The sequence below is a fragment of the Geotrypetes seraphini genome, chromosome 2, assembly GCF_902459505.1.
Source record: "Geotrypetes seraphini chromosome 2, aGeoSer1.1, whole genome shotgun sequence".
In the NCBI taxonomy this organism is placed as follows: Eukaryota; Metazoa; Chordata; class Amphibia; order Gymnophiona; family Dermophiidae; genus Geotrypetes; species Geotrypetes seraphini.
In genome coordinates this window covers 199,717,609-199,731,876 of record NC_047085.1, presented here as the reverse complement: position 1 = coordinate 199,731,876, position 14,268 = coordinate 199,717,609, and the positions used below count along the sequence as shown (strand labels likewise).

General features: G+C 39.6%; 1 protein-coding gene across 6 annotated transcripts in view; it reads left to right on the top strand.

Moving 5' to 3' along the window:
• The window catches only part of SYCP2L (synaptonemal complex protein 2 like), a 230,729-nt gene that overhangs the window by 148,095 nt on the left and 68,366 nt on the right, over positions 1 to 14,268 (top strand). For all 6 annotated transcript variants that reach the window (XM_033930428.1, XM_033930427.1, XM_033930431.1 and 3 more), the window contains 2 exons: positions 5,557 to 5,695; positions 8,864 to 8,934. In XM_033930428.1, coding sequence (XP_033786319.1) covers positions 5,557 to 5,695; positions 8,864 to 8,934 — 210 coding nt within the window. The remainder of the gene's footprint in view (positions 1 to 5,556; positions 5,696 to 8,863; positions 8,935 to 14,268) is intronic.

The window sequence follows — 14,268 nt, the reverse complement described above, 5'->3', positions numbered from 1 at the left end:
TTTCCCCTATTTTCTTATTTGGCTTATTGCTGTGGCCGGAGGTCTTGCTTCCATCCCAGAAGTCTCGTTTTTTGCCCTTGACGTCCTCTATGGGTTGGCCCCATTCAGTGACAGTTCTGTTCCCCTCTGCTCCTCTCACATCCCATCGCCCGTGGGTCTTGTGAGATGCTGCAGTCTTTTGGTTCTCAGAACCTGGACTCTTTGAGGAGCTCTCCAGGATCCTCTGGGGGATACGGTTTTTCCTCTAGCAGCGGCTTGCGCTCCATCTGCTAGCGCTGACGCGTCCGTGGGGCGTGTTTTGTGATGGGACGAGTTATGTGAGATGCTTTTGCCTGTCTCCTTTGTGTTCCGGTCCAAGGACACCATGTCGGAGCCCCCGCGTACAGTGGACCCCTTGCTCAGGGGGATCCATTCTGGTTCCCGCTCTTTCCCTATGATTCAGGATATTATGCTCACATAATGGCAGGTGCCGGTGGCTTTACGTATTTAATGGCCCACCTATCTTCCATCCCGGAAGGGGATAGGGACACTCCGAAGTTGCCGGTGGTCATGGACATCTCAAAGCGACATACTGTGCCTATGGAGGGCGGTTCTACCTTGAGGGACCCTGAGGAACGCAAGTTGGAGTCTCTTCTTAAACAGAGTTTTGATGTGACAGCTCTGGCGGTCCAGGCAGCAATGTGTGGTGGGCTGATTGCTCGGGCATGTTTTCTGGGCTTAGCATGTCCTTGACTGTGAGTCTGTTTGGGACTTAGTAGAGCAGGGGAGATATAAGAACAGCGGCTATGGCTCAGCTGTTGAGCTGTGGGGACAATTTCACTGCATTTCTAAGCATTTTCCAACAGTTGTTACTATGTTTGTTTTTAATCTCCTGTTTGGAGTGTTTTTACTGTTTACAGTTAGAATTGTGCTTGGTTCTGCTTGGCTATTCAACAGACTGGATTGGCAAGGGGGAGCCTTGGCTAATATACTACAACCAAGTTTTGGTCTCAGTCTCCACCTGCTGGTCACAGTGAGATATAACCCATCAGTAGTAATAATAATAATAATTTATTTTTATATCCCGCCATACCTGTGAGTTCTAGGCAGTTCACAACAGTTACGCATAGTACAAACAATGCAAATCGTTTGAGATTCGACAAATTAAGTGCATACAATATAAAAGAAATAGATACAATGTAAGAATACAACAATGTTAAAATAAAGTAAAAAGTTAAAAGAATAAGATACATTAAAAATCCAGCCCGTTAAATAATTGAGTTTTTAACTGTTTTCTAAAATCGAGATAAGAAGCTTCTAACATAGTTTTGGCCAGCCATAAATTCAATTTGGCCGCCTGGAAAGAACAGGTTTTCTCAAGGAACCTTTTATAATGACATAATTTTATTAAGGGATATGCAAACAAGTGTATTCTTTGAGAACTCTTGTTAGTGTAACTCAAAGTAAAATGAGGAGTAAGATAACCCGGTAACATGCCAAATACTGTTTTATAGCAAATGCATGAAAACTTAAACAAAACTCTAGATTCTAATGGCAGCCAGTGGAGCTTTTGATAAAAGTGGGTAACATGTTCCCATTTCTTTAAGCCAAAAATAAGGTGAACAGCCGTGTTCTGAACCACCCTCAATTTCCTGAGAATATTTTTTAAAAACGCCCAAATAAATGTTACAATAATCAAGGATACTCAGGATGGAAGATTAAACTAACAGACGAAAAGAGGCTTCGTCGAAGTACTTCTTAATAGGGCGGAATTTCCAAAGCACCGAGATACTTTTCTTAAATACTAAGTCAGAATGTTTTTCCAGTGTGAGTTGTTTGTCCAATGTTACTCCCAATATTTTTAAGGACTGTTCAATATTATAATCCATCCCATTCACATGTATCATAGTTTCCTTGATTTTATTATTAGGAGCTGCTAGGAAAAATTTAGTTTTTCCATATTTAATTTTAATTTGAAGCAGTCATCCAATGTTCAACCTGGTTTAAAATGAATGATAAAGAATTTATGAACTCAGATGAAAAACAAATTAGCGGAATGACTATTGTAATGTCATCCGCATAAATGTAAAATTTGAGCTTTAAGCTCTGCAGAAAATTTCCCAAAGAGACGAGATAGATGTTGAACAAGGTGGGGGATAAAGGGGAACCCTGGGGAACACCACAGGAATTGTCCCAACTGTAGGAGAGAGTATCATCCTTGAACACCTGATAGGATCTTTTTCCCAGAAACCCACGGAACCAATTCAGGACATTGCCCGAGATTCCAATGGATTCCAAGGAATCTAGGAGAATTATATGATCTACCAAGTCAAATGCACTACTGAGATCAAGTTGCAAAATCATAGCACTTGATCCTTTGCTGAAAAGTGAGTGCAGATAATCAAAATAGTGAAATAGTAAAGAACTATACCAGTTTACAGGCTAACGGAAAGAAAATTAGCAGGTAAGAACCTGATTTCTCTTTTAATTTTGAAGATCATGTAAACCTGATTGGCTGGGTGAACCTCTGGGAGAGAGTTGCAAAGCACTGGTCTAGACTATATGCTTATTTAGGATTTCCCTCAGAATGCTAAGCCATTATTCCTTATCTTTCCACCAGACCAGTCCAAATGGTTAGATTGGTGCTGTCCTGCCTGCAGGTGGAGACTGAGGAATGAGCTGTGATGTCATCAGTTAAGAATCCTTTGCAATTCCATGGTTAGTCAGTATTTCTCAATATCCAGCAGGTAGTATGCTTTCCCATGCAAAATCTGATGATTTTATTTCCATTTCCGTGGTCGGTAATAATCACCCTCCTTCCCCCCAAAAAATAAAGAAAAGATTTTAAGGGTATAAAACCTGGCTATACAAGGTTCCTCTCCCCAACCAACCCTTTTCTTAAAGGGTTAGGTTTTTCTTGTGCATCAGAACTTTCTCTTAGAGGAAACCTTGAGTATCCAATCTTAATTGTTGCTCAATAATAATAATAATAATAACTTTATTTTTGTATACCGCATTACCATGGAAGTTCTATGCGGTTAACAGATGAAGAGACTGTACATTACAGCGAAGTTACACTTTTTTTTTTTTTTTTGGCATAGCTACTTTTACATTTTCGGCGACGCTACATTTGCGGTGAAGTTATTTTTCAACTCGGTTATTATTGCAGAGAAGTTACATTTGTTGTAAGTTGCATATATATAGCGGAGTTCATACAGTAATGTTACATACAGCGGTGATATATACTGCGGAGTTCGATAAAGCCGAGCATAGGCATTAAGTAAGGGGGGTAATGAAGAAGGGGTGATTAGTTGGATAGGGTGATCCATTTTGTTAAGCCGTTTGGTGGCTGACAGGATTGGAGGAGTCGAGAGACTGAGGTAAGTCAAGGTCCGAGGAGGAGGCAAGGAAAAGGAGGGGAGAAGTTAGAGGAATTTATCAAAAAGGTAGGTTTTGATTGCCTTCCTGAACATTTGGTAGGGGGGGGGAATTGGAGATGAGTGCTGTGAGGCATTTGTTCCATTTGCCCGCTTGGAATGCAAGGGATCTGTCGAGAAATTTCTTGTAGAGGCAGCCTTTCAGGGAAGGAAAGGAGAACAGGTAGGTGTTTCGTGTACGAGAGGGGCCAGCAATTTCAAGGTGCTCGGATAGGTAGATTGGAGAAGAGCCTGCTAGGGTTTTGAAGCAGAGGCAGGCAAATTTGAAGATGATCCTTGCCTCCACCGGCAGCCAGTGGAGTTTAGCGAAATAGGGGCTAACGTGGTCATATTTTTTGAGGCCGAAGATGAGGCTGACAGCAGCATTTTGAACTATTCTTAAACGTTTGATGGTGTTTTTATAGGATCCCAGGTATATGATGTTACAATAGTCCAGTATACTTAAGATTAGTGACTGGACCAGAAGACGGAAGAAGAGGTGGTTGAAATAGCGTTTAATTGTGCGAAGTTTCCAGAGGGAGTAGAAACATTTTTTGACCTGGGCACTGGTATGATCTTCGAAGGTCAAGCATCTGTCTAGGAGGACTCCAAGGATTTTTATGGTGGGGTTGATAGGATAGTCTAGGCCGTTCAATTTCAGGGAGGTGTTTGTAAGTTTATGGTTAGGACTTGCCAGGAAAATTTTGGTTTTTTCGGTGTTCAGTTTTAATTTGAATTGTGAGGTCCATAGTTCTAGTTTGGTGAGGACGGAGGAGGTGAGTTGTTCCGTCTGTTGTGTGAATGAAGTAAGGGGAATGATAATGGTGATGTCATCTGCGTATATGAATGATTTTAGGTTTAAGTCAGCAAGTGTCCGTGCCAGGGGGGCCAAGTAAATGTTAAAAAGGAAGGGGGATAGAGGGGAGCCTTGTGGGACTCCGCAGGAGTTGCGCCAGTGATGGAATACGACACTTTGACTAGCAGTTGCCTGTCTTGGTGCTTCTTTGGTCTTGGCTTTGATTTACCTTCACGGGGGGGAGGGGGAGGGAGAGAGGAGAGGCTGCTCTGGAAAGGTTTTGTTCTTGTCTCTGTTGGGTTTTCTTTGTTAGTCTAGGCTCCATGAAGGATTGCTGTTGTGAAAATGGGCACTGTTCACTTTGTGGAGCATGAAGATTGGATATTGTTCAGTGCAGTGCAGAAGTGTTAGATGAGCAGCACTCTGGTTCTTCCAGCCCAGCCAGCATTTAATATGGTGGTAGATCCAATTTTTGTCGAAAACCACTACCATGTTTGCAGTGCTCATGGTGGGTGATTTCCAGAGACAAATCCCCTGATTTGTCTCCCTCCCAACTAACAATGATGGATCTGTCTCATAGGTAAGTTGCAGGACATAGGTTTTGGTCAAATTTTCTCACCTGCATTTATTCTCTTGTTCAGAGCCTTAGTACGGGCTGAGATTTACTACCTTCTGCTTTATCTAATATATCTGAGCCTTCTAATTGAGCTGTTAAGTGGCCCAGATTGGAAAGGATAGATTAGGATGGTAGGCTTTCTGTAGTCTCTAGAGCGGAGGAGAAGCTAGATTTAAATTTGGTAAAGCAACAGTTTGGGCTAGAAGATCTGTATTCAAAGAATTCCACTTTTGACTCATTTGTCCATTGAACATCATCTCAAAAGGCTTTGGGATCATCCAGGTGCTGACTTTGTAGTGTTGCGTTTGTTATCAAAATGTTAGAGAAAGTCAGGTATTATCCTGTACATGAATTGCGTTAATGCATTCAGTGTGTGTACTGCTGGAGTATTTTCTGTCTTGGAAAAAGATCAGGTGTTCATTTAAGAAAGCTAACCTTTCATACTCAAAAGATTTGGCATTACACATGGACGTGGGTCACAAGTAAGTTGGAATATGATCTTTTCAAAGCTCAGTACAAATATTGAGCATATTGCAAAAAGTTTTGTTTAACAAGATAAAATATTTGCTGCTCACAAACTAGGTGCACTATGTGAGAGTTTCCAAATCATGATTTTTTTTTAATGTATCCAGAACTTGTGTTACTCTTGTTGTCTTAATTGTTGGTCTTTCCGAAATCAAGATTGCCTGTGTGTTGCACTGTTTTGTATTGGAGGATTTTAAACCAGGAGACTTGGTGGTTTATTTTAGGTTAACACTTCAAGATATGCACCGCCCATCCCACAGAAAGGAACAAAAGTGCACACAAAAAAGCTCAGTGTTCCAGGGCAGGAGCTACCAGGCGTATCTGCATTTCTGACACCTGGAGATTCCAACATTAAGAGTACAGGTATGAGGCACTCTTTTCACTATTGTTTCTCTAGCAAAATAATCATTTAGTAATATGATCTTAGCTGTAGTTAAGTGATGAGTTACATAGAAACATGATGGCAGATAAAGGCTTGGAGGAAGCCCATAATGGTATTAACAAGCTTGGAGGAAGCAGTAGTTGTCATTAAATTTATGCAACATATCAATCATCCTGTGTATATACAAACATAATACTAGTATCGTGTACTATGTTCATACTAAATCCTACTTATTTGCACACCTAATACCTATATCATGTTCTATGTTCATCTTAGATTTGCATACATCCTGATAATTCTAGTTTTCTGTACTTTATCTTAACCTCACAATACTGGTTATCTCTACTGTGCTCATCCTATCGTGTTCCTAGTGAGAACTAGTCGGCTATCTCCTCTGTTATGTTATTAAAGTAGTTTGTGAAGTGGATGATCTTTATCCCTTTCTTGAACTTTCCAGTGCCCTTTTCTAGTTTGAATAGGTTATGTAGAGAGACATTAGGGACATTAATTGCTATCAATCTTTTAGGAAGGCGGTGGAAAGCTATCTGTTTTCTTTATATTTTAATAGCTTATATTTTAATAGTTAAGTAGCTCTTATTGTAGCTGTCTATTGGATGAATTGGTTGGTAACATTTTCTTTATAGAGTAAATATTGTCACAGATCATTTGTTGTAATCTGCCTTGAGCTATTTGCTTGGTTAAGTGGAATAGAAATGCTCTGATTAGATTAGGTTGGATAAAAAGTTTCTGTAATAGAAGAACAAATCTTAAGAGAAGCTAAGGCACCATTAGGAGTAATTGCCAATCCTTTATGCCAGCCACAGGACCTGTTACACCCTTAACTCTTTCCAAGAGCATTCCTGATGATACCAACCATTGTTCAGATTTGAATAATAAGTATCCTTAATTTTCTTATTCAAAAGTTCATTCAATTCTTATGTTCATTAAGAACATAAGAATTGCCGCTGCTGGGTCAGACCAGTGGTCAATCGTGCCCAGCAGTCCGCTCCAACGGTGGCCCTTAGGTCAAGGACCAGAGCCCTAACTGAGTCTGGCCTTACCTGCGTACGTTCTAGTCTAGCAGGAACTTGTCTAACTTTGTCTTGAATCCCTGGAGGGTTTTTCCCCCTATGATAGCCTCCGGAAGAGCGTTCCAGTTTTCCACCACTCTCTGGGTGAAAAAGAACTTCCTTACGTTCATACAGAATCTATCCCCTTTTAACTTTAGAGAGTGCCCTCTCGTTCTCCCTACCTTGGAGAGGGTGAACAACCTGTCTTTATCTTGAACGTTTCATTCATGTCCCCTCTCAGTCTTCTCTTTTCAAGGGAGAAGAGACCCAGTTTCTCTAATCTCTCGCTGTACGACAACTCCTCCAGCCCCTTAACCATTTTAGTCACTCTTCTCTGGACCCTTTCAAATAGTACCATGGCCTTCTTCAAGTACAGCAACCAGTGCTGGATGCAGTATTCCAGGTGGGGTCGCACCATGGCCCGGTATAGCGGCATGATAACTTTCTCCGATCTGTTTGTGATCCCCTTATTAATCATTCCAAGCATTCTGTTCCCCCTTTTCGCCACCGCTGCTACACATTGCGCAGACAGCTTCATCAACTTGTCGACCAATACTCCCAAGTCTCTTTCCTAGGGGGATCTCTCCGAGTACTGCACCAGACAACCTGTATTTGTGTACAAGATTTTTGTAACCGACATGCATCACCTTACACTTATCCATGTTAAACTTCATTTGCCATGTCGCGACCCATTTCTCAAGTGTGTTATGTCCTGTTGCAGGTCATCGCAATCCTCCTGTGTCTTCACTACTCTGAATAACTTCGTATCGTCTGCAAATTTAATCACCTCTCTTGTCATTCCAATTTCCAGGTTGTTTATAAATATGTTGAATGGCACGGACCCAAGCACTGAACCCTGCGGCACTCCACTGGTGACGCTTTTCCAGTCCAAGTATTGTCCATTTACACCCACTATCTGTTTTCTATCCGCCAACCAGTTTTTGATCCACATGAGTATTTCACCCTCAATCCTATGGCTCGCAATTTTTCGAAGTAGTCGTTCATGCGGGACCTTGTCAAACGCCTTCTGAAAATCCAGATATAGAAGTTTCAAGTTTATTGTGTATTTGATTAATCGCTTACTCTAATTTCTAAGTGATGAACAAATCTTTCAAATTACAGATTAAAACTGGAGTTATTAAAAACAAGTAGACACTAGGGTTATTAAAAACAAGTAGACATTAAGCAAACATAACAGATTAGTAACTAACAATATAAACAATAACAGAAGAAACAGAAGGAATGAATGGGTAAGGAAATACAATATTGATGATAGAAAGAGGAACAATTATGGTGGAGAACAATAGGAGGGGAATAAGATAGTAACCATGTAAGAGTTTATAGCAGTAGGTACGGACTCCTAAGCATCATAGGCAATGTCAACCGGGTCACCTTAGTCTATCTGCCTGTTAACTCCCTCAAAGAAGTGTAGCAAGTTTGTCAAGCAAGATCTTCCTTTGCTGAAGCCGTGCTGGCTGGTCCTTATCAGATTGCTTCCATCAAGATGGTCAACGATGCAATCCTTTATCAGCGCCTCTACCATCTTTCCCGGTACCGAGGTCAGACTCACCAGCCTGTAGTTTCCCAGATCTCCCCTCAAACCTTTCTTGAAGATTGGTGTAACATTCGCCACTTTCCAGTCTTCCGGAATCCTGCCTGATTTGATCGACAGATTGGTTATTAGTTGAAGCAGTTAAGCTATAACCCCTTTCATTTCCTTGATTACCCTCGGAATTTATCGTCCTTAAGCCTGTCAATCTTCCTGCATACCTCTTCTAGACTGACCGTCAACCCAGTCAGTTTCCTATCTTCGTTTCCTAGGTATAGCCTATTAGTTTCTGGTATGTTGCATATATCCTCTTCTGTAAACACAGACACAAAAAATGTGTTCAGTTTGTCGGCGATGGCTTTGTCCTCTTTCATCAGTTGTCATGATAAGAGTTTAGGATCCTCACTTCACATCCTTAGAATGTATAGTATATGAGAATTCTGATGTCTATGTTTTTGCTATGTATGCAGCCTTCAATAATTATGTAAGTTTTCATCTTTTTTTTTTTTTTTTGCTTATTTCAATTGAAGAGCATCTTTTGGACGACTTTGATGCTCTAGGTGGTGTATCTTCCCCAGAGTATTCAGGAACTGTAGAAAAGGTAGGTTGAAAGGTTTACTAATGAAATGTACATATCATTCTATGACTGCTCACCCAAGCATGAAGTGACAGTGTAGGAGAGACTCAGGCTTTTCCTGGTCGGGAGTTTTTGATGCATTTCATTGAGGATTGGTACCAAACACAGGCTTTCTGACTTTGACAAATAGAAGACAGTTCTATAAGGACTTATTTGGGGCCTATTCTATAATGGAAAGTAGGCATCTATTTTCCTTTATAGAATATGAGCTTAACAAGATATATATGTGAGTTGGACCTCAGTTAGAGGTATCATATCATTTTCATTGTTTAGATATCTTCCTGATCATAGAGAAGGACTATAAATAACACAAAATTATACTTCTATCCTGCAATACCTTGCAGTTCAGTGTGGGCAACAATAAAAAACGATTTATATACTCCGAATAACTCACACTATAAATCAACAAACATAAATAATATTTAAATTCTATACATCTAAAAATTTCTTAAGCAGTTTTCTAAACTGGAGATAAGTTGAAGAATTAAATAATAAAAAAAGAAAAAGCATGAATTTCTTCTTCCCAGCTTGCTGCCTAGTAAGAAAGCAATCTATCTTGAAATTTCTTAAATATGCATCCTCTGGCCAGAGGAAAGACAATGCCGGAGTTTGCAAAGAGAATTGTTAAATACAAAGTGATCCAATAAATAACCAGGCAGCAAACCGTGAAGTGCCATATAACAAAACCAACCTAACTTGAACATAATACATGCCTCCACAGGTAACTAATGCAATTTACGAAAGTAGGATGTAATATGATCTGATCTTTTAAAACGGAAAATCATATGAACCACTGTGCTTTGTAACATGCAGAGTCTTCGAAGGTGCTTCTGGGTAACATAAAACATAACTGTATTACAGTAGTCTATAACCAATAAAATTCAAGACTGCACCAACAGTTGAAACCCTGTAGTCACGTCTGACGCATCAGAGGAAAGGCCCTTGGCCCTTCTTAATGAGTAATTCTGAGTTCCAACTCCTTTTAATCTATTCTTATACTATTAGATTAATAACATGAAACTTTTCCTGTACATACATTATTTCTATTTACAGGTATGGAAATATTTACAGTAATATATAGAAGAAAAGTTCAGGTTAAGATAGAATAACAGTTCTTTAAATGCTGTCCTTTTAACTGGACCCTTTCTGATATTGGAACAAACACACACGGGCCTGATTCTCAAAACAGCGCTGTTAGTTAGGCGGCAGCAGGATCAAAGATTGTATAAAAAAAGAGTAGGCAGTGGAATTGCAGCTAGAAAGGTGCCTAAGAGCACTTAAGAAGAAAGGACAAGGGGAAAGGGATTAGGACTTGTCCACCACCTTTTTGTAGTTATACAACTGCACTCAAAGCCTACTGTCTTATCAAAAGTGAACACAGAATTTGACTATACAACCTGTATATGTTGCCAGTCTTCAGGATGACTGAAGTAGCAGATATTTGTCCTCAAAGGCAGTACTCGATTAAATGTTCAAATGTTCGAGCCGATATCAGATGAAAGATGTGGATCTAATAATAAATCCATACTTAACAAAAGTTAAGCAAAAGTAAAGGAAGAATTATTATGGTGAAATTAGCTCAAAAGTCCTCTTTGGATCCAAGAAAGTTACACTGACGAGCTAAGGAAAAAATGTAATCAATACAACAAAGTAATGCTGTTTTCTATACATCAGGAATGGAGCTACCATTTTACTTTTAGAGCTCAAGATTTAGATTTGTCCTTGTCCAGACGGGACATAGCCACAAAATTAATCAATTGTTGAGGCTCAAAGAATACATATTTAGTTGTAAACCTGCTTTGGTTAAATTTGCTTTCTGTACAAGTTATACTTGATACTATATATGAAATCAATTAAAAAAAAAAAAAGAAAGACGTGGATCTAGGTGCCTTCTGATGAAAACGATGTCTTTTATATAATTTTCTTATCAAAAATGCCTATGATCTGATAACATTGCAAAAAGTGATAGACTGTGCTCTTTTGGATATGTTTCCAGTCAGAGCACAAATATTAGAAAAAGTGATGCTTTAGTGGAGTTTCAGGTGTCCCACAGATTCTCTGATACACTAAGACCCTGATTTTATAAAATGTGCCCGAAATTAAACATCTAAATTAGTAGCACCTGCCAATCTAGGTGCCTAACTTAATTTTTTTAATTGCCTTATTTGGAGTTGCTAATTGAAAGTGCCATTAAAAACCATTTTAAAATTATTTTAGAAAAATTAATTAGCCAGTAGGTGCCTCATCAACACAGAGGCACCTACCTACCTACCAGATGTCTGATAAATAAACTGAGTACCCTAAGGATGGGTCCCAAAGTGACAGGCTGGTTGAGTGGAAGGCAACAGAGGGTAGTGATCAATGGAGATTGCTCTGAGGAAAGGGATGTTACCAGTGGTGTGCCTCAAGGTTCTGTTCTTGGGCCTGTTCTTTTTAACATTTTTATAAATGATATTGCTGAAGGGTTGTCGGGTAAGATTTGCCACTGCAGATGATACCAAAATCTGCAATAGAGTAGACACGCTGGATAGTGTGAATAACATGAAGAAAGACCTGGCGAAGCTTGAAGAATGGTCTGAAATTTGGCAGCTAAAATTTAATGCTAAGAAATGCAAGGTCATGCATTTGGGCTGCAAAAACCAGAGGGAATAGTGAAGAACTTATGTGCATAACGGAAGAGCGGGACTTGGGTGTGATTGTATGTGATGATCTTAAGGTGGCCAAACAGGTTGAAAAAGTGATGGCGAAAGCTAGAAGGATGCTAGGTTGCATAGGAAGAGGTAGGGACAGTAGGAAAAAGGAGGTATTGATGCCCCTGTATAAGACTCTGGTGAGACCTCATTTAGAAGATTGTGTACAATTCTGGAGGCCGCACCTTCAAAAAGATATAAAAAGGATGGAATCAGTCCAGAGGAAGGCTACTAAAATGATATGTAGTTTTCGTGATAAGGCGTATGGGGACAGACTTAAAGATCTCAATCTGTATACTTTGGAGGAAAAGCGGAAGAGGGGAGATATGATAGAGACGTTTAAATACCTGCGTAATATAAATGCGCATGAGTCGAGTCTCTTTTATTTGAAAGGAAACCACAATGAGAGGGCATAGGTTGAAGTTAAGAGGTGTTAGGCTCCGGAGTCATCTGAGGAAATACTTTTTTACGGAAAGGGTGGTAGTTGTGTGGAACAGCCTCCCGGAAGAGGTGGTGGAGACAGAGACTGTGTCTGAATTCAAGAGGGCCTGGGATAGGCACGTGGGATCTCTCGGAGAGAGAAAGAGAGAATGGTTACTGCGGATGGGCAGACTAGATGGGCCATTTGGTCTTTATCTGCCGTCGTGGTTTCTAAGTTTCTACCTGCGCTTAACACAATTAGTAAGCATGGTTAGGGGAAGAGTTTTGGCATGGATTGAGTTGAGTACTGGTAGGCGTCTACCTTAGCTGCCAGTATATTAGGCCAAGAAAACCATGGCTTAATGTACCAGTGCCTAAGGTATACATGTTTATTAGCGCCTAAGTTGATTTAGGTGCAGGTAAGCGCTTTTTGATTGACATGTGGTAGGTGCTACTTTTCCAGGCGCCTACTGACTTAAGTGCTGTTTATAGAATGTGTTCCTAATTGTACTATGGCAAGGGCTTTTACCCCCTCAGCCTACAGAATTTCACTTAGTACCCATTTTTCCTGGCGTCTAAATACGGGCACCATTTTTAGAATTTACCACATAGTGCATAGAAAAAAATCTAAGTGTATGTCTGGGTTAGAAGAGTTCTACAAGGAAGATTGGGGAAAAATTCATAACAATTTACAAAGACTCTTAATTAGCTACAAGAAACATTTGGAAGCTTTTATTCCTGCTAAAAGAGGTACTGCAAAGTACTGACTGACGGGGTGTCCAAACTTTGGCACCTGTTGTATTCTTGGTTTCCTTATGTTGAATCTGTGAAAAAAAAATCCTTAAATATAAGCTATGTATTAAAATTTGTTATAACTTTATACTATGCAGAGCTTCTGTTAGGGATTCATCGAAACATAATTTGACCAGGAATGGCTAAACCTTTGCCTCACAAGTTATATGATGCAAGCAAAAATCCCTTTAGATCTCTCTGTCAGTACTTTGCAACACCTCTTTTAGCAGTAATATTGGTAATAGCCCTTGTTTTCCTGGGTACAGGAATATAACCTTTCAGAATCCAGCTTTACCTCCTGTAACTACTCTGTGCTTCCCAATCCAATGTTCTGCATTTTGGGCTTTAAATGTACTTTAATTTTTTCTATCTGTCCTATTCCACTTTCAGTTGCCTTCTTTCAATGCTATTCTCTTATGTGATGCATGCATACTGGTATATTGTAACCTCTTGGGCTCATTTGGTGGAAAAGTATGATACTTGAATGGATGATGGTGATGAATAGGTCACGGCATTGCTCCACATCTTCCTAGTGAACCTTCTCTCCACTACGTTGTACCTTGGAGGGAACAGGCTGGAGCAAAGAAATAGAATCTTCTCTGGGGCACTGTTCAATGAAAACATGGACAAGAGTCTGGGCAGAAGGGATCTGTTCATTTTTGTTTGTGTGGCCTTTTGTGTGTTGTGTTGTAAATTGTATGCATCATTATAATTTTGTTTTACCTTAGTGTTGTACTGCTTTTTTTTATATTTATTTGCAAACACGTAAAACTGAACCGTCTCCACAAACAGTCCATCTGCTTTCACTGGTAGTATTCTTCCTTTATTTTTGTTTATAATGTTTTTAAACCGCTTTCCCAACTTTTGCATGAGATTAGATAAGGGTAGTGTGCAAAGTATAGTTTCTCCTAACTAGGTTGTATTCCGCTAGAAGACATAGCAGACAGTCTTAGAAACCAGCAGCGCTCTGAGAAGTCACCTATTGTCTATTTTCATAAGTGCATAAAACATGCCACCAGTGGTCTCTCAAGCCAAATTAGTCTCTGACGGGGGCCTTTCTGGGTTAATAACAAAGTACTAGTTGCTTGTTGCATTTTAGAATGACAATTCTTATTTCTGTATGACTAATAATTGTTAGTGGAGCTGTCCTTTTGAAAACCATGAACACATCTAGCAACAGATTTCAGAGAATAATTATGCAATAACTGCAAAAAAATACTTTTTACATTTGTTCTGGCTCTGTATTGTGTTTTCATAGCTTTGTTAAAGCAGGTACTGTACTTTACAGCATCAGGATGAGCATATGTACGATTTGCACTCTTAATTTTCCCATGATTGAATTAATATTAAATGTGAAAAAATGATGGTCTTAAATTTCTTTTTTTTTTCCCATGAT